At 41.3% G+C, this 23,611-nt stretch overlaps 2 protein-coding genes across 10 annotated transcripts in view; both read right to left on the bottom strand.

The window, feature by feature from the left end:
• osmr (oncostatin M receptor) overlaps positions 1-3,139 on the bottom strand; it is a 13,195-nt gene extending 10,056 nt beyond the window's left edge. For 2 of the 3 annotated variants that reach the window (XM_050052225.1, XM_050052226.1), the window contains exons 1-2: positions 2,758-2,890; positions 2,442-2,595 (exon numbers count right to left, since the gene is read on the bottom strand). In XM_050052225.1, coding sequence (XP_049908182.1) covers positions 2,442-2,537 — 96 coding nt within the window. In that variant the 5' untranslated portion in view covers positions 2,538-2,595; positions 2,758-2,890. Of the gene's footprint in view, positions 1-2,441; positions 2,596-2,757; positions 2,913-2,989 lie in introns of those variants that run through there. The other variant, XM_050052222.1, reaches the window with a different exon arrangement.
• A 171-nt stretch (positions 3,140-3,310) lies between these two features.
• LOC126394529 (rho guanine nucleotide exchange factor 28-like) overlaps positions 3,311-23,611 on the bottom strand; it is a 56,559-nt gene continuing 36,258 nt past the window's right edge. For 6 of the 7 annotated variants that reach the window (XM_050051391.1, XM_050051394.1, XM_050051393.1 and 3 more), the window contains 23 exons: positions 22,925-23,048; positions 20,907-21,051; positions 20,577-20,632; positions 17,464-17,521; positions 16,761-16,887; positions 15,159-15,289; positions 14,898-15,038; positions 14,139-14,389; positions 13,935-14,060; positions 13,711-13,828; positions 12,402-12,656; positions 12,241-12,317; positions 11,968-12,146; positions 11,718-11,815; positions 11,182-11,373; positions 8,791-8,922; positions 8,518-8,651; positions 8,390-8,437; positions 8,176-8,280; positions 7,385-7,549; positions 5,435-5,686; positions 4,909-5,287; positions 3,311-4,382 (listed from right to left, as the gene is read on the bottom strand). In XM_050051391.1, coding sequence (XP_049907348.1) covers positions 4,192-4,382; positions 4,909-5,287; positions 5,435-5,686; positions 7,385-7,549; positions 8,176-8,280; positions 8,390-8,437; positions 8,518-8,651; positions 8,791-8,922; positions 11,182-11,373; positions 11,718-11,815; positions 11,968-12,146; positions 12,241-12,317; positions 12,402-12,656; positions 13,711-13,828; positions 13,935-14,060; positions 14,139-14,389; positions 14,898-15,038; positions 15,159-15,289; positions 16,761-16,887; positions 17,464-17,521; positions 20,577-20,632; positions 20,907-21,051; positions 22,925-23,048 — 3,484 coding nt within the window. In that variant the 3' untranslated portion in view covers positions 3,311-4,191. The remainder of the gene's footprint in view (positions 4,383-4,908; positions 5,288-5,434; positions 5,687-7,384; positions 7,550-8,175; positions 8,281-8,389; positions 8,438-8,517; positions 8,652-8,790; positions 8,923-11,181; positions 11,374-11,717; positions 11,816-11,967; positions 12,147-12,240; positions 12,318-12,401; positions 12,657-13,710; positions 13,829-13,934; positions 14,061-14,138; positions 14,390-14,897; positions 15,039-15,158; positions 15,290-16,760; positions 16,888-17,463; positions 17,522-20,576; positions 20,633-20,906; positions 21,052-22,924; positions 23,049-23,611) is intronic. The other variant, XM_050051392.1, reaches the window with a different exon arrangement.

Here is a 23,611-nt window from a genome sequence, read left to right as displayed (position 1 = left end):
GCAGTGTGAATTTGCATATTAGCTAAATATTTAGTTTCACCCAGAACATTTAGATTTAACATTTAACATTTAGATTTATATTTAGCATTTAGATTTAACATTTATATTTATATTTATATTTAGCATTTAGATTTAACATTTATATTTATATTTATATTTATATTTAGCATTTACAGTTAACATTTAGATTTAGATTTAGATTTAATATTTAGATTTAACATTTAGATTTAGATTTAGATTTAGTATTTAGATTTAGGTGGGCGGCACGGTGGTGTGGTGGTTAGCACTCTCGCCTCACAGCAAGAGGGTTGCCGGTTCGATCCCGGGCGTGGGAGCCCCTCTGTGCGGAGTTTGCATGTTCTCCCCGTGTCAGCGTGGGTTCTCTCCGGGCACTCCGGCTTCCTCCCACAGTCCAAAGACTGGGGAAGATTGGGGACTAGGTTAATTGATAACTCTAAATTGTCCGTAGGTGTGAATGTGAGCGTGAATGGTTGTCTGTCTCTATGTGTCAGCCCTGCGATAGTCTGGCGACCTGTCCAGGGTGTACCCTGCCTCTCCAGCCCCCCCGCGACCCTCAAGAGGATGAAGCGGTTAGAAGATGAATGAATGAATTTAGATTGAATATTTAGATTTAACATTTAACATTTAGGTGCCACATTTAATATTTAGATTTAACTATTTAATATATTTCTAAGTTAACAAATATTGCTGTAAATGTGGTAAAAGGTGACGTTAAAAAATTCACAACACTTTTTTAAACATTGTTTGAAGCTAAATGTGGCAGGTTTGGCATGCTCTTGTGTATATATACACGGGTAAGTGTAAACGAAGATCTTTTTGAAAACGGAGACGGTGAAATGTCCGTTTATGAAAATAGCCGGCCAAGTGTAAACGGCCTCTAAAGGATATGCTCCAAATGGAATCACTGATTACTGAGCTTCAACAGCCTATCAGTAATTCCACTCTTCACCCAGATGGGTGTGGTCTACAGGATCAAAGAGGTGAACTGTCCAAGGGCTGTCTCCACCAGAGTGCGCAGCTGGATCCAGCTGAAGCAGTGCTGGTGCAGCATGTTTCCACCTGTATGTGTCTGCAAAAACTCCCCAGATGGCAGCAGAATTACTGTCAAAAGAAATGTCTGGTGTGTCACAGTGGCTTCAAAATAATCATTTAACCTTGAATTATAAGAAAACAGTGTCAGTGTGCTTCTCAATTAAGAGGAAAGCCAATGAAAATTCTGGAATAAAGATTAATGAGATAGAGATAGATCAAGTAGATGAGTTTAAATTTTTAGGTGTCATTTTAGATTCTCAATTGAAGTTTGATCGACATGTAAAGAGTCTGTGTAAAACTGTCAAAACTAATTTAAACTGCTTTCGTCTGATTAGACAACATATACCCCTTAAGGCAGCACAACAGTTCATGCATGCCATGATATTTTCCCATTTATCATATTGTACAACCGTTTGGGGACAAACAACAACAACAAGCAGTAATTGTAGAACAGCGAAACGCAGGACAACATTCGGACAGTCATCCTTTTCAGTAATAGGTACCAAACTATGGAATACATTACCATCTGAAATAAAAACATTGACAGAGCTCAAGGCTTTTAACACAAAAGTAAAACAATGGCTGAAACTGAAACAAGCCTGTGAACACTGACTTTTATATATTATTGTACTCATTTAGTGTACTGCCCTTTACTGTTTTGTGTTTTTGCTTATTGTTTATGTCCTGATTCTGTCTTTGTCTATATGTTTTGTATATTAATGTTTCTGTACTGTTTTTAACTTTGCACACAAACTCTGTTTTAATAGCCAAAGCCTAACCAGGGACAGGGGTTGCGAATTAACTTCAGCTAGAAACTTGTATGCATGACATCTGTTTTGTATTTTATATGAAATAATGTTTAATGCATTTGTCCCTGATCAATAAACGTCTAAATAAAAAAATAAAATAATGTTGGTCTGTTCTGTACACACCATTTATTAATGATGGTTATTCAAAGTTTCATATCTATCTGGCTCCGCTTAACTCTCATAACCCTCTAGGTCAAGATTCTAGACAATTCTAGACAAGTGAAAAACATCATGTATGAATCTATGATGACTGAAAAACAAAACAAAACAAAACGGATAATGCCAACATCCAAGTTTACACCCATCCAAGTTTATAATGGCCAGGCTCCGAGCAAGATGTGCATTGCAACAGACATTTGCAGTGTTTGCAGCAGTTGAGAAACACTGATAAAAAGATAGGTGGAAAGGAAGAGAAAAAGGATGGAGCCCACTCATACAGAGACAACAGAAACTATCACTTATTTGATTGCCTGGTCTTATCAGTGAGACCGAGAGCACACAAGTTACTGGCCTGTTTTCCATGTATTTGGTTTCATTTTATTCATGTGCACTGACAGGAAGAGAGTAGCATCATCTCACCATAGTGAGTTTTCCAGCTGCTCCAGGGACTTGAGACTGACTGATTATAGAAAAGTCGTATCCTGACTGAGTGATCGACACACTCCAGAGGCACATCAGAGGTCCATGTGAATGTGTGTTTATCTGAATCCACAGGAGATAAACTCAGATTTCTCTAGAATAACAAAAACAGGGAGCAAAATGTCACTCACAGTAGCATAATATCACCACAGTAAATGCTGTTAAAACCAGCATAATACCATAAAATTACTGGGATGCAGCTACATGGAGCTTTTAATGAGCACGAAACCCAGACAAAAAATCCTCTGGTACTCACGTTGTAAATAACGGTGTGGGTTTCAGTGCGTCCGATCTGGATCTCATAAAAGTCACCCACTAAGCTGCTGTGGTTTACCAGCCAGCTCACTACGAGGCTTTGCTTCTTACTGATATTCTGCAGATGAGTTATGCTCGGGCTTGGCAGCTGCCAAACTGACACACAATATATGCAGAGTTACAGGACATATTTTAAGAAGGGAGATGAGAGAATTTAAATAAAACAAACTCACCAGTTTCCAAGCAGCATCCAGTGTGATCCTCAGAAAATATTAGGTACAACCCAAGCAGGTTAACCATGGATAATCTGAAAGTTATCATCCTCTTCATACAGAAATGAGCAAAGCAAAACTAGAGTGAAATGCTGACCAGTCACTGCACACCCTAACTGAAAGTCCCACAAGTCAATAGTTAAGATAGCCTGCCTACGATTACTGTAATAGTATTGCGTAATGATGTAACGTCAGAACCAATGAGAGGTGTGTAAATGACAAATTGATGTTTCCATGTTTTGTTAACACGAGGCAAACACACACTTAAAGCACAGGTCTTTGCCACAACAGTTTTATAGGCAGCACAATATTAATATGGCACAACACAATTCTGATTACAGAGATTACAAGACATAAACAAAAAAAATATTATTAATGTTGACAGTGCATGAAGCAATTTACACACAATAAATTATCAGAAAAGGAGATGAACAGAAAACATACAGCCGTTCTTTACAGAAATCACTTACAGTATCAGATAGCAAGATTTTTGGCACTTAAGTGAGAAAAAATAATAACAGGAATACAAGTTCCTCTTCCAACACAGTGTGCATAGGTAGCCTTTCCATAAAACTATACATATATTTAATATTTATACAATTATGTCAGTATATTTTTACGTATTTTAGATGCTCACAATCCCTTATAAATACTATTAAAGATCACATGGAGAAATAAAAGCACTCTATATATAGATTGGGGGAGGGGCTCAATTGGCTTCTCATATATTTCCATTTTCTTTTAAGTGCTCACGGGAAAATAACATCAATACTTCTGTCCTGATATCCTGGTACTTTAGGTCCCAGTGTTTTGAGGTGCAAATGTACCTCTGCCATCAAACAAGTGCAACAGATACTAAAAAGAATCATAGTAGAAGTAAAAACACGGGGTACAAGTATCAAAGCTGATTTACAAAGAACTTGTTCGCAAAAAGGCACAATGGTTTTACGACGCAGGAAGAGGATGATTAATGGCCGCCACATACACTGATGAAGGCACATATATCTGTGTACGCTTCCTCCCTGCAGCTGTTCCCTTACTGGATCATTCAGGTTGTTCAAAATGAAAACACACATATACACAAACACATATAAGCAACAGATATGTTGTCAGTCCAGTTATGTGTCGGGCAGCTTGCATTGCTCGTTTCTCTCTAATGATTATCAGAGGTAAACAATGTTCTCCTCTCCTCCCTCCTCTCCATTCTGTCCTTCAAGAGAGAGGTAGGCCTGCGGGGGGAGGAGGGGGGTCAGAGAGGGAGAGGAGGAGTAGCTGTCCTCATAAACTCCGTGACCTGTGGCTTCTGACTTCCAGGGACCCAGGGGTCGCCTGTCCAACTGCGGGCTGAAGTCGGCTGGAAAGAGAACAACAGAAACGCTTAAAACTACAGTCGGTTGCTTTTATAAAAATCACCTTTTGACATATGTGCACAATACAGGATAATGGTGGTGACATAGTTAGCGTTGTCGCCACACAGCAAGACGGTTCCTGGTTCGAACTCTAGGGTGGGGGAGCCCTTCTGTGTGGAGTTGTCCTTATGTTATCATGGGTTTTCTGCGGGTACTACGGCTTCCTCCCACAGTCCAAAGACATACAGGTTAATCGGTGACTCTAAATTGGCCGTAGGTGTGAATGTCTCTATGTGTCAGGCCTGTGACAGTCTGGTGACCTGTCCAGGGTGCACCCCGCCTCTTGACCAATGTAAGCTGGAATAGGCTCAAGCCCCCCGCAACCCCTAATAGCTGTTACTGAAAATGAATGAATGAATGAATGAATGATGTTCTCCTAAAACCTTGTGCCTTATACTACTGATACATGTCCACCGACACCCTATGCTAAAACATATACAGCCAATCATTAAACACTATGAGTAGACTTACTGTTGTTTGTTCTTTGTGACTGTGTAGCCACCCTGCTGCTGAAGGGGTGGACGGAGTCATTCAGAGGCCGGGGGCAGCTGTGGTTGTTGCTGAAATTTGGGTACGTCAGACCATCCGGAGGCTGTTTGCCGTGTGCCTGGCTCAGCAGGGTGTTGAGGCTGTTGTAGAGGCTGGCACTGAGGCCGAGGTTAGCGGTGTAGCTGGAGTTGCTCAGGGGACCGTCGTGGTTCTTCCTCGGCGCAGAGAGCAGACGCTGGTGCTGGTTGTTGGTAGCGGGCTGGTGGAGGTGGTTCTGTTGCAAGGAAGCAAGCAAAGCCGCCTCGTTCTCGTACACTGAGCAGTTACCATCCAGGCTGCCTGAGCGGCTGTGGCTGGACACCTGGGGCATTCAAACAACACCAGAAAGCAGAGGTTACATGGTTTGTTTAGCAGTGTTTGTTTTCTATTTTTGATCCTGAGAAAAACACCACTCATTCCTCCCCTCTCTCTTTACCTTCCTGTCTCTCCTTTAACCCCTCTTTCTTACCTTGTATCCATCCAGTGGTATCGTAACGGGCAGGCTGCTCTGGCGGTTGTGTCTCCAGCTCTGCAGTAGCCTCTGCTGGGCTTCGATCTTCTCCTTCTCCCTCTCCACACTCCTCTGGCCCTCCCTCAGTCTGTCCAGATTTTGCTGATACTCCAGCAGCTGAGCCTCCAGCTCCTCCCGTTCACAGCGCAGACGCTCCGCCTCTAGGAGGCACTGCTGCTCTCGCTGCTCCAGCACGGTCTCCTGCTCACACTGGAAATACACGAGGGCACAGTCACATCAGAAAGTTCAGACACGGGTTATCTTATTTCCTGTGGTTATAGTAGAGTTACAGTATCATCACTGCAACTTTACATGCAAACTGGGCATTAGATGTGCAGGGTTAAAGGGTAACCCAACCAAAATTATAACATCTTATAGCAGTTTGTTCCTTATTTCTGGGTCAATTTGCAGTTTGTTAGTGTATTTTTCTCATTCCTGCATTTAAGCACAAGGAAAAGCACTGACAGTAATGACATAAACTGAGCTTGATAGCAGAAAATGTTCTGGTAATCTAAAAAAAAAAAAAAAAATACCATTGGGTTGCCCACTCACAGTCAAAGAGCAAGTGCAAATCATAGACTATATAAAAATAATGGACGTAGCCACTGTGATTTCACCCACTGGTTTGTGGAATCCCACTTCGAAGACTTGAGTTTGGCATTTTGGTGGTTGCCATCTTGGATTTTTGGAGCCAGGAGTGACCCAAGGTAACCATATTTGGACAAGCGGGTAGAGCTTGGGTTATCTTTAATCCTTAATAAAACTTAAATGGGTGACATATACTTATTTGTACCATTTTGTAACCATGTTTATTTCTCTGTTAAGTTGGGCATTTTAAGGAACTGGCCACTTTAGAATGAAAATACAGACAGTACTTACTGACCCTTATGCCGACAAGACGTCCAGTGTAGTTTTTTAATCCACAAAACTCGTTCGGGGTATCGGAGGATAACAGCTTTAATAGCATAATTTCTCACCGTGGTCAGTTAGCCTGCCCTGCAGGCTTGCTGTGTTTACATGGCAACTTGCACGAGATTCGAGAACTAGCACCAGGGCTGCAGGGGAGGCTAACTGACCACGATGAGAAATTATGCTATAAAAGTGGAGTAAATTATGTCTTTTCAAGTCAATTTTGCATGCCGCTGCTTCAGGGCACTTGGATTATGACGGACGAGCTGTTCTGACGTTTATGAAATGCATTAGCGGAGTTTTATTACATTTTCAAAATGTGGGTTAAGGCAACAATAATCCTGACAGACAAGAATGCATTGCTGCCACATGCTGCACATTAAGTAAGAAATTCAATGTGCATTAACTGTATGTTGCAAATGTTTAGCAACCAGTTAGCCAGAAAGCCTTATGTACAGGCAGACACTCCCTGCTGTGTGTAAAGGAAAAAGGAAATTACAACATTTCACAACAAAACAGCATCTGAACAGCATAGCACATCGTGTACTGATGAACTACTATCTAAAATTATCTGATCAGGCAGAGGTGAATTCATAGGTCACAGCAAGAAAAGAACAAGTAGCTGTCACGTCCTGCATGTATTAGGCAATGTGGTTCACCCACACTGATACTCAAGGTCAAGCAGTATGAAGAATGGTGACCAGGTTATTTGCTGCAGAAGAAGCAAAACTCATGCTCTGCCTTCACTCATGATGTTGGTGAAATCTAATTAAAATCTGTCTGACTGTTTTATTAATTTCATTATATAGTCTAAGGTGCAGTCTATCAACTGGTGGTGTCTTTGATTGATTCAGAAACCGGAACAGATCAAAGACATGGGTAAGTCCTCAGTGTGCATAACCACAATTTTTTTGTTTAATGAACAACACAGACAGAAAAACCAAATGAAGTGAGACAAATGAGTGTACATGCAACCCGTAACATCAGCATGAGTTGTACCTGGTGTTTCTCTCTGGCCAGACACTCTTTGTCCCAGCGCTGCTGCTCCTGTTTCAGCCTCACATGGAGTTTCTGCACCTCATCCACCTCTTCTTTCTTCCTCTCTAAACCCTTCTTTTCTACTTCCTCTTTCTTCTTATCAGTACTCCTCTGCTTGTCCTGCTCCTGCATAACAACAGAAACGGGTTTAATGTTTTCTGTCATTATCTGAAAAAGAGGAAACTGAATTCAAGTCTAAGTTAGTAAAACACTGAGACTCTGGTGTGGGATAAATTATTTATTCAAACATGAATGTGGAAAAGGCCTAAATATATCTGTTGAGATTCGCACTCTGTGGCTTGTGTCAGACTAATAAGGGCCTATCAGTGACTACCAATCAGGTTGGAGCATTTTTGGGACTAAGGTTGGGAAGTTGATGAGCAGGGGAGGTTTATTATCTGTTTGGCTGCAATATTTAGTAATTCATATTCCCCATGTGTTAGTCAAGTCATATATGTTAAAGTGAAAAAGTAAATATGCGTTGTGGAGATTTGTTCATTATTAGGGTTTATTTACTTAAGGCTGATTATGTTTGGGTTTTAGTTTACTTATCTTTTCCTTTGTGCAGAACCACACACAAAACAACAAGTGGAAAATTGGAGTGCAGTGACGATACATTGCCGAGAAACAACTTACTGCCTCATCCTTGACCGGATGTCTGTGGTAATTCAATTTGGAGAACCAGAAAATGCTATGTCTATAGTGAGTCAGTTTCTGAGACTTTGCTTCAGTGAATATCACGTGACTCATACCAGACTGTTGGGGAGGGAAGTAAGAGGTCGGAGCTGAGGTCTTTCTCCTTCCTGCAGAAGGAGTTTCTGGACTTCATAGCAGCTGTCCTGGAGGGTCACCGCTGCCTGCCAACACAGGGTGGAGACACTTAATCACTCTCCTGTTACTAATCCTGCCCTCTCACAAAGCCAAATATTCACTCATGCAGATGCTGTGTCTTGTGTCTTTTCTCACCTGCAGACTGTAGAGAAGCTGAGTCAGGCTCTGAACGCTCTCCGCCACCTACAGAAAACTGTGTTAATACGTGTGAACAATTTATTTTAGTAACAAACTTTGCTTATGGGGAACTACAGTGCTTGAACCTTTAACAGTGTCCCTTTGGTGTCTCCTCTCCTGAGCTCAACAGCAGAGCTCCACAGCAGGCTGTCCATTCCCGTCAGTTCATTGTCTGACCCAAGAGAGGTGGAGCTCATACTGAGCGTGCTAAGATAATCCGCTGTAGCAAGAAAACAAGAAGTAAATGTCTCTGCCTGCAAATATTAGGCAACATGGTTCACCCACATCGGGAGAGGTCAAGTAGCATATGTTGGCAGCCATGTCAACTGAAGGCATTACAATAAAAATCCATGACTCACGCTCAGAGGGAGACTCCTGAATGCTGCTGCCGTGGCTGTTGTAGCTGCAGCACTCTGGTCCTCGGACCGGAGAGCTCTGACTTTTTACAGTAGGACCATCACGAGCCTGCAGGATGGTGATCAGGTTCTCTGCTGCAGAAGACGCAAAACTCAGGATTATTCTTTGAAGTCTGGTTTCAAAATGTCAACAATGACAACTAATAAACCTACAGCACACTGCATCACTTTTCTAAGTCATTCAGTTGTACTTTTATGTTCTTTCTTACGATCTTACATGTAGACTGTCTTCCAAATTAATATTTGCAAAGTAATTTTTTGAAGTTTGTAAGTACAATACATATATAATATGTAATATATAATATATAATACACAATCCTAAAAATAATCAAAAGTTGCAATAAATTATCTGTTCATTGCAATGCTATACTGATCTTGGTAGATAAAAAGCCCTGCACGCCCCAGCATGAGTTATCTCTTCTCACTGATTAGAGTTCAGGTTGGACTGAGATACAAGAGGAATTATATGATATCGGCAAACTCAGTATACAGATAAAGAAAACGGTGCAAGTTGACTTGCCTGATGACATTAACCAATACTCATGACTGCAACATTTCATTTAAGTGTCTTGGGAAGCTACACACAATAGTGTTCTTCACGTGAACATGGGCCTGTAAATTGCAAAACTAAATGAGATGTAGCCATTATTAATGTTTCTTATTATAGCCTTTTCTGCCATGACATGTCAAAGGGACACTGAGAGAAATGTTGCATGGTCTTCACATGAGAACACAGTCCTGAGAAGAGGTCGAATCAGCCAAATTAAGTAAATAAAAACACCAGTGTTGGTGTTGTATGGCTATGTAGCAGTGGTTTTTAGACATTAATACAGTTTGTTTAAGATAAATAAAATATACGTATGCAAGTGTTAAAAAAAAATATGTTCCCTCTTATTTAGATTAGACAGGTATGTGTCGTTAGATCATTTCAAGTGTATGCTAGATGATGTGGTTGTTTAACAGTGTTCCTGCTTTGGTTAGTTGACAGACATGATATCCTACATTATACTATTGTTATGTATCTGTCCTTTGTGGCAGACTCTTCTCTTATTATTCAACTTTTTTTCTTTGTACTGTTTTTTATTGCTGTTCATAATTCTTGATCGACGTTGCTGCTACTTATTTGTTTTTATGGTCTTTTTTTATCACTTTACTGCGATTACTATTATATGCTTGTATCTTTCTAGCCCATTGAATGTGAACTCAGGGCATTGCTGTAAAAGAGCTTAATGCTCAGTCAATTTTCCCTGAATAAACAATGGTTTGATTGATTGAAGAATCTTGCTTAGAGCCTCTTTTTCAGCAAAGGGTCAGCACTGTGTATAAAATGCTATATATTGTTAAACGTATACTATGCAGAAATATCCTAAAAAACAATATACAGACTCAGAAAGGCACTCCAGGCACACTTGTAGTGGCTAAATCATTGCAGAGTAGCTACCGCTCCACCCGGCTCAGTCTCGGCAAGGTGCTGAAAACATCAATGAGTCCAGATTGGTAGAAAAAGATTTCCGCACACTTACATCTATGCAATGTCTCGCTTTATTGCTAAGCTTTTGGTCGATTCAACCTTCATCAGGTATGCTCTGATGACGGTTGAATAGACTGAAAGCTCAGCAATAAAGCGAGACACTGGATAGATGTAAGTGTGCGGAAATCTTTTTCTACCCGTGGCTAAATCATTAAAAGAGCCAACATGTTTCGACCACTGCAGGTCTTCGTCAGGGCTTTTAAAACATTCAACACAGGTATGGCCCCAATTATATAGTGGCAGGAACCAGTTGGAGGCCATCACATGAGGAGCACCCGACACAAGGTTTTGATCTACATTTGTATACACAGAGCAACCAGTCATCTCTTTTTCTAATATATAGACTCATACAAAAGTGATCCCTTCCCAGTCATCCCTAATGACCCACTAGATTCTGCCCTCTGTCTGTATTTAATATAGTATGGAATATACTGAGGCAAAAATGCCAAGCTGACGAAAATAGCTCCAAAAAGAGAATAAATCTGGTGCTGGCTTTTACTTTCATTGGCAATACTGTTTACAAATAGTAGCTGACAATTCCTGCATAGTATACCTTTAAGTGTTTTATATGGTGTTTCCCCACATATGGATATTATCTAGGCTGTACACCAAAATACATTTGCTCCCACCAAAAAGACTTGTATTTTAAAATTGATGTAGATATGCTCTTGAAAGTGCCAGATGGTGCATTCATGTTCATTTTTAATGTAGGTTAGTCACTCTTCATAATAATTAGGCTTGTGAAATGCGTCCTCCAACAGCATGACCGCAGCATTACGGAGCCCACACAGGAGCTTTCTTACCCTCTCTTAGTGCAGCTGTCAGCAGTGAGGAGGCCTGTCGTGGTGGCTCATTGTCTGTGTCAGGTTGCACCAGCAGATGGCGATGTGGTACAGGTTCTGGTGAGTGGAGGGTTAACTCTGTGAGCTCAGCATAAAGCTGTAACTTCTCCTCCAGGCTGTTGCAGATTCGCTGGTCCTGACCCAACAGTGTCTCTAAACACAACAAACACTGAGATTAGGATAGCTGAGTTTATGGTCCTACCAGAGCATCATGTGATGTTTCACGAAGAAGGATAGGAAACAGATAAAATATGGATATAAGGTAAGATAAGACTTTAATAACCCAACACCAGGTAAATTCAAATGTTAGAGCAGCTCAAGAGTCCAAAACAAGATAAAAAACAAAACAAAAAAGTGATAAAAAGAATCAAAATCTTATAAAAAATACAAATTAGATGAAATTAAAATAAATAATATAAAATCTATATACACCATTCACTCAAACAGATATTTTATGTTCACAATGTTCATGAATATAGAGACAAATGTGTTCTCACCTTGGAACTTGGTGATCTTCTGAACTCTCACTTCCGCCACTCGCCTGGCCTCCTCTGTCTCAGCACTTCGCTCCTCCTCCTCCTCTTCCTCAGGACAACTGCCAGGTAGATCAGTAGGTTAGGGAATGAGTTACAAAACCACTCACACACATTAACCTGGCACACACACATGCACCGGAATCTAAGTAGAAGCCCTGACATTTGCACACCTGCACAAACGAACACTGTATACTTGACTTGACACACATACCTCTCCACAGCTTGTCGTATGTGTCTCATCCACGCATTCCTCTCATCTCTGGTGGTGGTGTGAACTTCATACATCTCTGGTCCCACTGAGGAGGCAGAGATGAGGAACATCCCCCTCTCCTCATTGGCTACTTCTCTAACAATGAGCTTCTGTAGAGGGATTACAGGAGGCTTCTGGTCCTGAAAGGAGACAAAACCCATAAAGATGGGTTAAAGGAGGGAGAGCTGAACAAGGTTTCTTTGATTTCAAAGTATTCTTCAGGTCGAGGCTTACCACAGCAGCAAACACAAAGCGTTGATCTTTCTCTTGTAGGAAAACCAGAACGTCTGTGAGCAGGAGAGCCAAAGTATCTGAAAACACAATAGCAGAAATCCATGTAGATTGATTGTCTCTTAAAGTCAAGGATTGTGCGACACAGATGATCTTATACAAACCTTTCAGACGTCCCGTGGCAGTCTTCCAGTAGACCAGCCCTTTATACTGCAGATCCCTGTGTTTGCTGTGCAGGTCCTGTTTGCGAAACTCCTTGCCATTCTTCAGCTTGGCGAAACTCTTGTTCTCCAGCCGGGCCAGAACTTCCTGCAGCTCCTGACACCTCTCATACTTGTTCACAGTCAGGTCAACTGCAGCGATGATGTCACGGATCTGAGCCAGGGCGCTCGATAGGTCAGAGTGTTCCTGACTTCCCTCTGTGGGGGGAAGGAGGTAACAGAGAGGTCACATTAAAGGTGAAATGAAATGAAAAATTAGTTTTAAACCCTTTTAGATCACATTGCAAGTCATGTTGTGTACCTATTTATCAATATGTGCCAAATATATCAATTTCGAATCCTGTTTTCTTCCCGTAAAACAAAATATGGTGTGTGCTGACGTAAGCTGGTACCAACCAATTTCAACCAGTAACATCCATCCATCAATCAGTCTGAAACTTTAAGCCACGAAAAGCTAAGATTACGTTAGCTAGCTAGAAACAGCATGTGTCTGTGTCTTAATTTCCACAAATACTGTGGATATGAGTTGTGGGCTAGAATGTATTCACTTTGTGCACAGTGGTACCTGTGACAGCGCCAGATTGTGCATAAGGCATTTATAGTGGACTACAACCCTGGGCTTCATCTCTCCCCCTGATGGATACTACTATCCTGTCGGTGTACACTGTGGGGGGCCTCATTTGTTATGACACACCCACTTTTCAACGACCAAATCAAATTCCTCCTAATATTATATCCCACCTGCCTATCCTGTTTTACCCAGAAATATATCACAATACTGAAGCTTGATGCTCTCAAAATGTGTTTCATCTGGACTTAAAATAATATTTTAGCCACTGCAAAACCCTTTCTTCTCATTTTCAATAAGAGAGCAGTCAAAGTAAAAATAAAAAGGCTATTTATAAATTCCACACAAAGCAAAGGTAATATTCTCAAGCAGGCTATTAAAAATACCAACTTCATCCAACACTGAAATATTCAAGTTACTTATGACACTTTGATGATGAACATAGAAAATAACCTCTTTATTTGTAGTTAATAAAGTATCTAGTTGCGTAGTGGTACTTTTCATGTAATAGAAACATGCAGTGTTGCAGCAAATACTTGGATCATCTTAGTAAACTTTAAAACATTTTGCTACGTGTAAACATAAAAACGCCCCATGACTTTGTGTTGATGCTTCCACAGAATATTAAACAGACTTATGAGTTGCATATGTTTACGGCTTTATGACAAAGTAGAGCCGACATACCCTGAGTGTAGTGTAATATCCTCTCCAGCAGCACTGGGTACTTGGTGATGCGCTGAGTCACCAGCAGGATAAACTCTGGCACCCCTCTCCGTCTGACCAGAGTGTTATTGCTCTGTTGCTGCGAGCAAAGGGGTTAACACCAAAATGAGTACCTGTTCAATCATGACAGTTTACTGTAAATCCATTATTTAAGAAGCAAAAGAGGTCTGGAAGTAGGAGCTTACTCTGACAAAGTTTTGGAGTTTTTTGTTTTGTTGCTGCAGCTCTTTGAAGACATTGACGGCCTCGGTGTGATGGCTGCAGAACTCTCCGTACACCTCCTTCATCTTCTCAGCGTGTTCATCTGAGAACTAAGAAAGAGGCCATAAGAGGTTGACTAAAGACATGTATCCTTGTGTGTTTATGTGCATGAGTCCATCTTCACCAACCTGCTCAAGCAGAATATCTCCAATCTGATGGATGAGGTAATTTCGGGGGTTCTCAGGTTGGGCTGAAGCCTGTCGGCGTTCTTGCAGTGCTCCGAAGAGGTTTCTGTGAAAGAGCAGCAGGGGGTCCAAGCAGGGGAAGATCCGGGCCACGCAGTCCCAGTCCAGCTGCAGCTCCTCCAGCATGCCTCTCCTGAACACCTCCGACATGACCGTCAGCGTTTGGATGTGGTGCAGCTCTGTCTGCATCAGCTCTGTATGGGGGCAATGAGAGTCGATTATGGGCACTGAAATAAATGTGCATGCTTACAAGTGCAGATGAGATGCTGAGTTGGGCAAAGGTTTCTCAGTAAAATGATCTTGCTGATTGAAGTAAACCTCTGTGGAGCATGGGATTACTCTGGCAAACTAATGTTTAGCTGAATCCAAGTGGAGCAGCGAGGAGTAAAAATGGCTACATAGCTGCCGCAGTAACTCATTTCAACACATTCCTCCAAAAAAAGGACGTTTGTGTAATAAATCTGAAGTTGTGTGTACTTCCAACTTGGCAGTGTGCACAGTGTTCACACCATTGTGTCTGCCAGTGAGCAAAGCTTTTTAAGTTATTTATATTACGTCCAAATCAAGCCCAGAGTCGCCCCTGCTGTGATTCTTGGGCTCTACCCACTGAGATTTGACTCAGCAAATAAGATCTACGACAGATACAGTATGCATACTGCCTAATGCTTATATAAAATACTGTACTAAGGAGAACTGTCTCACCGTAAATAACATCCTGTCGTTTAATGGTGTTCCTGTCGAGTTGCCTGCAAAACTCCGCACTGACCGCCAGACTCCATGACTCCACCTCAAGCCCCAGCTGGTCAGCCGACAGGTCGCTCATCAGAGCAGCATCAACAGCATCTGTGGCCACAGAAATAATAAACAATATCTTTCCTCTAAATCACAGTCCACTCTCCAATAATTCTCAGTGTTATGTGTGTGTGGGTGGGACAAATCCTAATGTAAGCTTGTCCTCCTCACCCTGTGTGGTGATTGGCGGCTCGGCTGACGGGGGAGTCGCTGTGACCGGTGTTCCCTCATCAGACAATGAGCTGTTAGTGCAAGCTGTCACGCTGCACTCACTGTCCACCCCTGCTGCATCACTCAGACGTCTGCACAGAAACAAAATGAGTTAGCTAGAACTTTTTTAAGACAAAGAAAGTGTTTGCATTAAGGCGGCCTGTTTGCAAGAGAAGGTTTTATTTACTTCTGCATTTTAAAACTGATTCAAGTATTTTGAGACTGAAGTGATATGTTGTGCCAGTATTCAAGATCTTAAGTTTCTTCTTTAGAATTTAAAGATACAAAAGCTCACTGAAACCCAGATTAAAGGGATAGTTCAGATCTTTTGAAGTGGGGTTGTTTGAGGTACTTCAGTACAGTCAATGTCAGTTGGCACATCCCCAGATTGGAGAAGCAGGCAGGAGTACCGACACAAATGTACTGCTGTGGACGGGGGCAGCAGAAAAACGTATTCAAGCCATCTTGAAAAAATCAGTAGCGGGTTAAGTGTACACTGTATGTTTAGAATATTTTCACCTTGGTGACAGACAGTGATTTACAATTGGAAACTGAAGCCAGCTCTCTTCAAGGCCAGACTCCATTAAGAAAAAACAATAATTTAACATCGCTGGACACATGAGCTGCTGGTCTATAGCTACCTTGATCAGTATGGCTGTTTGCGTAATTGTGTGACTGTGCCATTCACATGGGTTAGTTTGGATTCACCAAAGTCACACAATGACACAAACTAACTAACTGATCAAGACAGTAGCACACCAGCAGCTCCCGTGTTCAGTGAGATAAAATTACTATTTTTGTCAATGGATTTTTGTGGCTTTGACGAGAGCATAGATGGGGAACTTCCCCGCCAGAAAGGGCTGTCTGTGGCAAGGTAAAGTTGTAAAAATATTCTCAATATAGCACTCAAAATATACACTTAAAATAAAATAAAAGTTCTGTAAGAAGAATAAGAATGAAAATAAAAATTGCATAATAATACAAAGTAACATAAACTGATACAAAGACAGTCTGTACTTTTCAGAGAGTGTTGGGTAAAATAAAATAAAATAAAACCTGGTAAAATAAAATAAAACCAGATAAAATAAAATAAAATAAAACCAGATAAAATAAAATAAAACAAAACCAGATAAAATAAAATAAAATAAAATCTGATAAAATAAAATAAAATCAGATAAAATAACATAAAATAAAAGTTCTGAATAAATCTAAATTAATCTTTTGCCATGCAGACGCAGATGTGCTGCACGCCCTGTCCCTAGACGAAGGAGACCTAGTGGGTCCTCCGCTGTCCACAGATGTAGGAGAGTTGTCCGTCACAGATGGTAAGCAACGTCAATAAACAAGTAGCCTGAGCATAAAAGAACTTAAACTGTTATTAATTTTTGTTGGTGGGACATTTATAGGTGGCTAAAATCAATTTTGCTGCTGACCCCTCCCCTCATACAACCCCAGTTCACTTCCAAAAATCTGTACAATCTCTTTAATTAATACGTTTTGGAATGGATGGAATGGATGTATATATATATATGTATATATATAGTGCTAACACTGCCATCCTACCTGTTGTCTATAGAGATAGAAAGGCTTTTGGAGAGAGGGGCAGTTGTTTCTCTCTTCTCTCTGGTTGTTGTGGGAAGTGAAGAAGAAGAAGAGAAAATGGAGGCTGGAGAGTTGTCTTTCCCAGAGCCTAGAGGATAAACCAGGACAGGGAGCAGGAAGAGAAATCAGTCACACATTGGAGGCTTTCACATTCTACAAATAAATACCTCAGATGTCAGCATGCTTTGTTAATATCTATATACTACAATAACCAAATAATAAAGCTGTGAGGAGGTCTGCATTCACTATCTTTCATTGTTTAACTGGGCATTCAGCCTAAAGTTATGACAATATGTTGTAGTAATTGAAGCTGATATTTTTGGCCTTGACACCTTTGTGAGACATCAATCACTCAGTAAAGAAACAGAACTTCACGTTAAGGAATAAAATGACCCTGCCAGTGGAAGAGAAACACTCAGACTCTGTACGCATGCACAAACACACACACACATAAACACAATCCAGGCCAGATCTCCCACTGAGACAGATTAAAGTTTAACTTTTACCAGGGAAAGAACAACAAGGAAGAGGGGAGAGCGGGGGAAGAGGAGCAACAGCTTTCTTAATCTACTACAGGAGAAACAAGGGAGGACAGGTAAAAACTTAATCAAAGACCAAGGGAGGACACGGTGGGAGGGGGGACACGCAATGTTTTCTGACTCACTCTGTGGGAGAGACAAGGTCTTGCTTTTCATCAGCAGTGCATTCCTCTCCTGCGGCTTCTGAGGAGACACATAATCATATCAACATCAACAGCTGTAAATCGTAGCATTTGTGCTCTAAATATGGAATTGTTGTGGTTGCAGCACAAAAATTTAGTCAATACTAGAGTCAATTTATGTCCAAACAAAAATATTAAAGAGACCCCCCCTCAGATATTTCTTTTTATACATCAGTTTGTGATTTATAAAACATTCCTGGAGTTCCTTTGTCACCAAATGTTGGAATTTATTCTTCCTGTTGTACCCATTTCCTCTCAGCCAGCCTCTAATTCAGAAACTGATGCATTTCTTTTTTTTTGGTGTTTTGCCTTGATGGGATGGCACAGCCGAGTGCGACAGGAAACACTGAGAAAGACAGAGGAAGTGACCTACAACAAAAGCTGGATTTGAACTGGGGATGTTGCTGTCACACAGCACGCGTCTCAGACCGCTGGACACGTCCGGTTGACAGTTGCAGATAACAAACATTTCCCGGGATGGATTTTAAGATTATATGCGAAAATCATGGATTAGGAACACTAAGCGAAGAGTTTGATTGACAAACTGAATAGCTATAGCACTGTAACAACATGAGAGGGACAGATTTTCATTCCACAAAGTCTTAACTGTCTACCTAAAGGCAACCTGTGGAGTTTTTGACCACTAGTTGTGCTTTGGAGCAAAGCTGCTATTCATGGGTCCCTGTTTTGTTTGTATCATACATGTGCACAAGGAAGCTTGTGCAAACGGGAGGATGCACGGGTGGTGGTTTGATGCAATTCTGCTGACATTACGCCAAGAAACGTACAAATGCGCCAACAAAGGCAGTAAAAAAAAGAAGCCTGAAAGCTAATAAACAATTTAAATGATTCAAATATTTAAAGAATTGGCTCGGCAAATGTTTTATGAGGAAAGAAATGCACTCAACACATTTGTTAGACCTCAAGGACACACAAAATGTGTTTCTGTGAGATTCGTTGAACGTAAATTTACCTTATGGCACCTTTCATTTAAAATATAATACGTGTCTTGTTACTGCATTTTGGTCTACTAAGGCAGTAAAGGGGTACTCTGTTGATAAGGTATTGTACTTCCAAACATTTGGAGGGTTTTCAACAATCTTCTGAATCTGCAGAGGCCAAGATATTCTGACTTTTAGACCTTATTTTTACACAGCAGTGTTTAATACTCGATTCCTATTGGTTAATCATTCTATGGTCTGTTATTTCTGAATAGCAGGCTGCTGCTGTGAATAACAGACCATTGCTCTGGATCCAGTTCTGATCACAGACACTGAATGGAAGCAATAAAATAATTTTAGATCAATACTTGGTGTCATAAGTGTTATATATCAAAGGCAACTGGACTTGGTTGAGTTTCTTGAAGACATTTCCCCTCTCATCCAGGAGGCTTCTTCAGTTCTCCAGTTCATGAAGAAGAACTGAAGAAGCCTCCTGGATGAGAGGGGAAACATCTTCAAGAAATAATAACAATCAATAACTTAGAGAGACATTGTGCAATAATCCTGCTTCCACCTTCTCTTTCACTCTCTCCGTCTCTCTCGCACGGCAAGCAGCCTTATCATCAGTGCTGCTGTGATCAGGCTTTTAGTTATTCGGCTTCTGACCAGAAAAATCTGTTGAAGCTCTGACTCCAAAATATATAAATCTCTCCGGACATAATGTCAGGTAAAATATTTCCCTCTGCAAATGTGTAGGCTCCACACTGTGTCCTAACAGCAAGCGAGCAAGTGCCTTTCTGTCCACACTGGCTGTGTTAAATATGCACTTCTGTAATGTCATGTAAACAAACCACTGTACTGATCAGCTGTGCGCTCATGTAGACAAACCAGGTAGGTTATCAGCTGTGTACTCGAGACGTAACCATTTTAAACATGGGTGACTACGGCTGTCTTCCTACATTTGTAGCCTGCTTTTAAAACAGAAAACACACGTTTTATGCTCTGATATTTACTGGAAATGACGGAAAATTGGCTCTCATATCAGGCTGGTTAGTGCAGGTTTTAAAAACCCTGACCTGTGCATCCTACTATCCTACTATTAATTCTATCCTACTATTAAATGGAGAAACCTCTGTCCCTCCGTCCTTCCTTCTGTCTGTCATCATCCGTTTTCCTCCTGACTGCTTTGCACATAGGCTTTCATCTTGGTCATGTGCAGACAGCCACGATGCCGTTTTTGCATTTTTCCCACATTTCCACTGTTTATATTCGCGTTTCCACTACCCATTCATACTGTGAGCACCATTAGCAGCACAAGCTGCGCATGCGCGGAGACCCCTTGGGACATGCAATTTCAAGCACCAACACTTGCTGAAGACTAAGGTAATTATTTTACTGAACGAACGCGCGTCTGTGTGCGCGCGTCTGTGTGCGCGCGTCTGTGTGCGCGAGCCAGCCATTACGTATTTTCACTTTACTGACATTAGCCTACAAACATTACAAACTGAACATTGCGCTGTGCACTTTGCATTGTTTCTTTCATTCTTTCTCCGTGTTGCGTGTGTATGTGTGTACCTGTGTGCCCACACACGGCCCCGCGCACGGCCCCGTGCACGTGCGTGCCTCCGTGCCGTCAGCCAAAACTATGCTCCACATATTTTGCCATAAAGCATGTTTCTAAATACTTCTTCTTCTTCTTGTGCATTGTTTAATATTTATTACACAGTGCATTTACAGTGCTCTGATTTTGCATCTCCTCTAATATACTGTTTTTGATTTCTTATTTCTCTATACATAACACATCCCCGGGTATGGACTAGTCACTAATAATTAATATGACATCATCAGTATTTTCTCAGACTTGACAAATCTGTTTTGTGGAGCGCCCCCTTAAATTTGAAAAAAGACTTCCTCCCTGAGAGAACATGTGACTCATGAAATCATACAACATTTAAAAAGAAGCTCATTATGACTCTCGACATTCTTGAAATGACACCACATTGTTTGTATCTGGGTTGTGTTTTGAGTGGGTTGATGCTTCCTTTATTATTATTTGAAATTTTCTCTTGCTTGTTGGTTTTCAGATTAAATGAAGTGTGTTATGTTGGTGGTTACCTTCCCGCAGGCTGCAACAGACTCTCGACAGTTTTTATGGACGTTCAGGAAACAGTCTGCAAACAAAAACAAATGAAATCCCAGTTAATTTAATCAGTGAACTGATAATAAACAAAATTACCACATCTCTGGATTCAGTGTCCAGATGGCTGTCAAACCATCCTGCTCCTCACGATGGATGTTGACTCTGTGAGAGGAAGAAAAGCGACTCCATGTCTTCTGCTAAATAAAACATCAAGGCAGCACGTGCGAAGACATATACACAAACCCTAAACAGTTCAGCCACCACAGGACATAAAACAACAACAGTACTGACAGTATAATACTCACTGGAGCACTGCAACAGCTCCTTCCCAGAAACAGACTTATCACAGGCCACACAGAGAGTGGGACCAGATGGAGACACAGGAACAAACTGGTGTCCATTAGTGGCTCCTGACTTCTCCTTTCCCTCCTTCACCTCTTTCCCCTTCACCTGAAACATAAGTCATAAATATTTTAAATGTACTCGTTTAGCTGACATTTACTGCAGCTAATGCCACGATATCACGTAAACCACCAAAGTAGAAATGACATAACGCTGAGCAGCAGGCACGAAGAGGCATGTAGCGGTCATCCTGTTGCTGAAACACACCTGTTAAAGTTGAGTTAGTTGAGATAAAGGGGCCTCTGAGCAAGCCTTTCTGTTTACTTTGCTAAAGTCCATGGGGACGACTGCTGTTGTGGCGCTCTACCCTTGGGTGGGGGGGGGGGCATTAAGGGGATTCCTCTGTGCATGTGTGCGATGTTGCGATGTTTATTTTCTTATCAAGCTTTACAAGGAGGTCTGAGAGTGTATGTTTGTTTTTGGACTGTTGGTGTGCATCGTGGGTCTGCACATACATGGAAACATGTTCTTGAACGCATGCACACGTGTTCATGAGATTGAAAGTGTACTATGGAATGTGTTTTGGCTCCTCACGCTGTGTGGAGGGGGGTCTACGCATTATGTAAGAGGATATTTTCACTGTGTCCCGTTGCTAAGACCTGAAGAGAGGGAATTTTCTCCCTGGCCAAATAAAGGCACCGCACACAGACAATGGCTCCCCTGCACAGGAATTCTGACCTGGCCTGTCTGAGAGGTGGTAAACCTTTTACTGCACTACTTTGGGAGGCCTCCTCTGACTTCTTTTTATTTTTATTTTTTCCCCCCGTTTTTTAAAGTTTAACAATGCCGGGTTACACAATCATGTTTTAAACACATGTAGGTGAAATCTTAGCCAGCAGGAATCATATTTTAGGCCTGGGTGACGGAGTACATCAAATATCTTGAAATTTTTGACCAAATATCTCCACATCAATATTGCAATGCTATTGTCAAATGTACTAAGTGCTTTTCCATGCACCTCTTTTCATGCACATTCTCAGTTTGCACATTAATAAAAACCTGGGTGCAAACAACAAAAATCCCCCAAAATATCGAAATTTCGGTGCATGAATGATGATTTATGGTCATCGAATAAGCCGCTGCAAGCTCTCTTCGTCATCTCTGGAGGCTTTTAACCAAGCAGCAACCTCAAGGGCTGAAATGTGACGCCAACTCCTAAGTGACAAAAGCTGCAGTTCTCTGAATGGCCACTTGAGTCTGGCTCCGGTGCAGGGTCAATCCTTAGGGACCCCCATGTTAAAATGCCCAACTTAACTGCAGAAATAAAAATGTTTACAGCCTGATACAAAAAAACCTAAACTTTATATACTTTGTAAAAACTTGCCCCTGTACATTTTATTAAATTAAGGGCGGGGCTGCTTAAGTGACAGGCTGCCTGCGAGGCGTCACTACAGCTATGTGTCAGATCACCCCCTTGCTCCTCCACAGCTCCACCATCTTATCTAAATTTTGTCACTTCTGGCTGTAAAACTCCAAGATGGCAATGGCCGAAATGCTGAACTCAAACCTTTAAAACATAGGCCCACAAACCAATGGGTGACACAGCTACATCCCTAATTTTATACAGTCTATGCTTTTAACACGCTTATGCACACAGGGCTGTTATCAGAACTCTTCTAAGAGCCCATGGCTACATTTCAAAACTCTATTTCCATTGTCCAGTGTGCTCTGTTAGGCATTGCTTTCGTAGTGGGTCAAAAAGTGCATAAACTTTCATTTCTTTTGCCTATTTCTTAAAATTTGGTTAAAATTTGAGCTAAATTTGAATGGAAACGCAATTACAATAATGCAGCCTTTCAAAACAGGAAAAGGAAACACTTAGAATATCACAATATCCAAAATCGAAGACGATATCTTGTCTAGTACCACGATATCAATATAATATGGATATATCGCACAGTATTTTCCACTGTGTTGTCACCTTAGTTTTGTTGCGAGTGCTGGACATCCTGCTCTTGAGGAAGCTGAAGGTCCGGCTGACTTTGTACTTCTCCGACTCGACTTTAGACGGGATTATGTATTTATCCCACTCCTCATCCTCGATCCTGTTTCAGTGTAAACATTTCAGTCAGCAGCCATCACAACTCCTACCATCATTTTGGCCTGTGGAAGACTGCAGCATTCAGGACCAACATGCACATTCTTTATATGACAAATCATTACTTCAGTACATTTAATATGAGAGTTGAATAATCAGGCACTTTGGTGTCATGCTGGAATGAAAGAATGTCCAGACAGTCTTCCAGGACCCCTGGTCTACACACTATTACTCTTGACAACATGCTTGGCATGCTTGGAAGTCACTATGGACTCTAGTGGATGCTATTTATAGTATGACCTTGACAAGATGCAATTAATAATGTGTCAACTATTTACAGCAGCTTAAGCTAGTTACAGTACACACTCTAGGTGAAAGGCGACAACGACAGAACGTAAAGAGGAGAAACATGCAACGTCACATCAAACAAATACTGTGACCTGACATTAAAGTGTTAACATCATCTTCTGAGGATTCACACATGAGCAAATACAGCTGCAAAGAAACCATGTGGTTAATGGATGAGTTGGGCAATGGTTTTACGGCGGGGGTTAGAATGAGTTAAGCCAC

Source organism: Epinephelus moara, chromosome 8 (assembly GCF_006386435.1).
Source record: "Epinephelus moara isolate mb chromosome 8, YSFRI_EMoa_1.0, whole genome shotgun sequence".
NCBI classification, from domain to species: Eukaryota; Metazoa; Chordata; class Actinopteri; order Perciformes; family Serranidae; genus Epinephelus; species Epinephelus moara.
The sequence above is the reverse complement of the archived record's forward strand: the minus strand, read 5'-3'. Positions and strand labels throughout refer to the sequence as shown.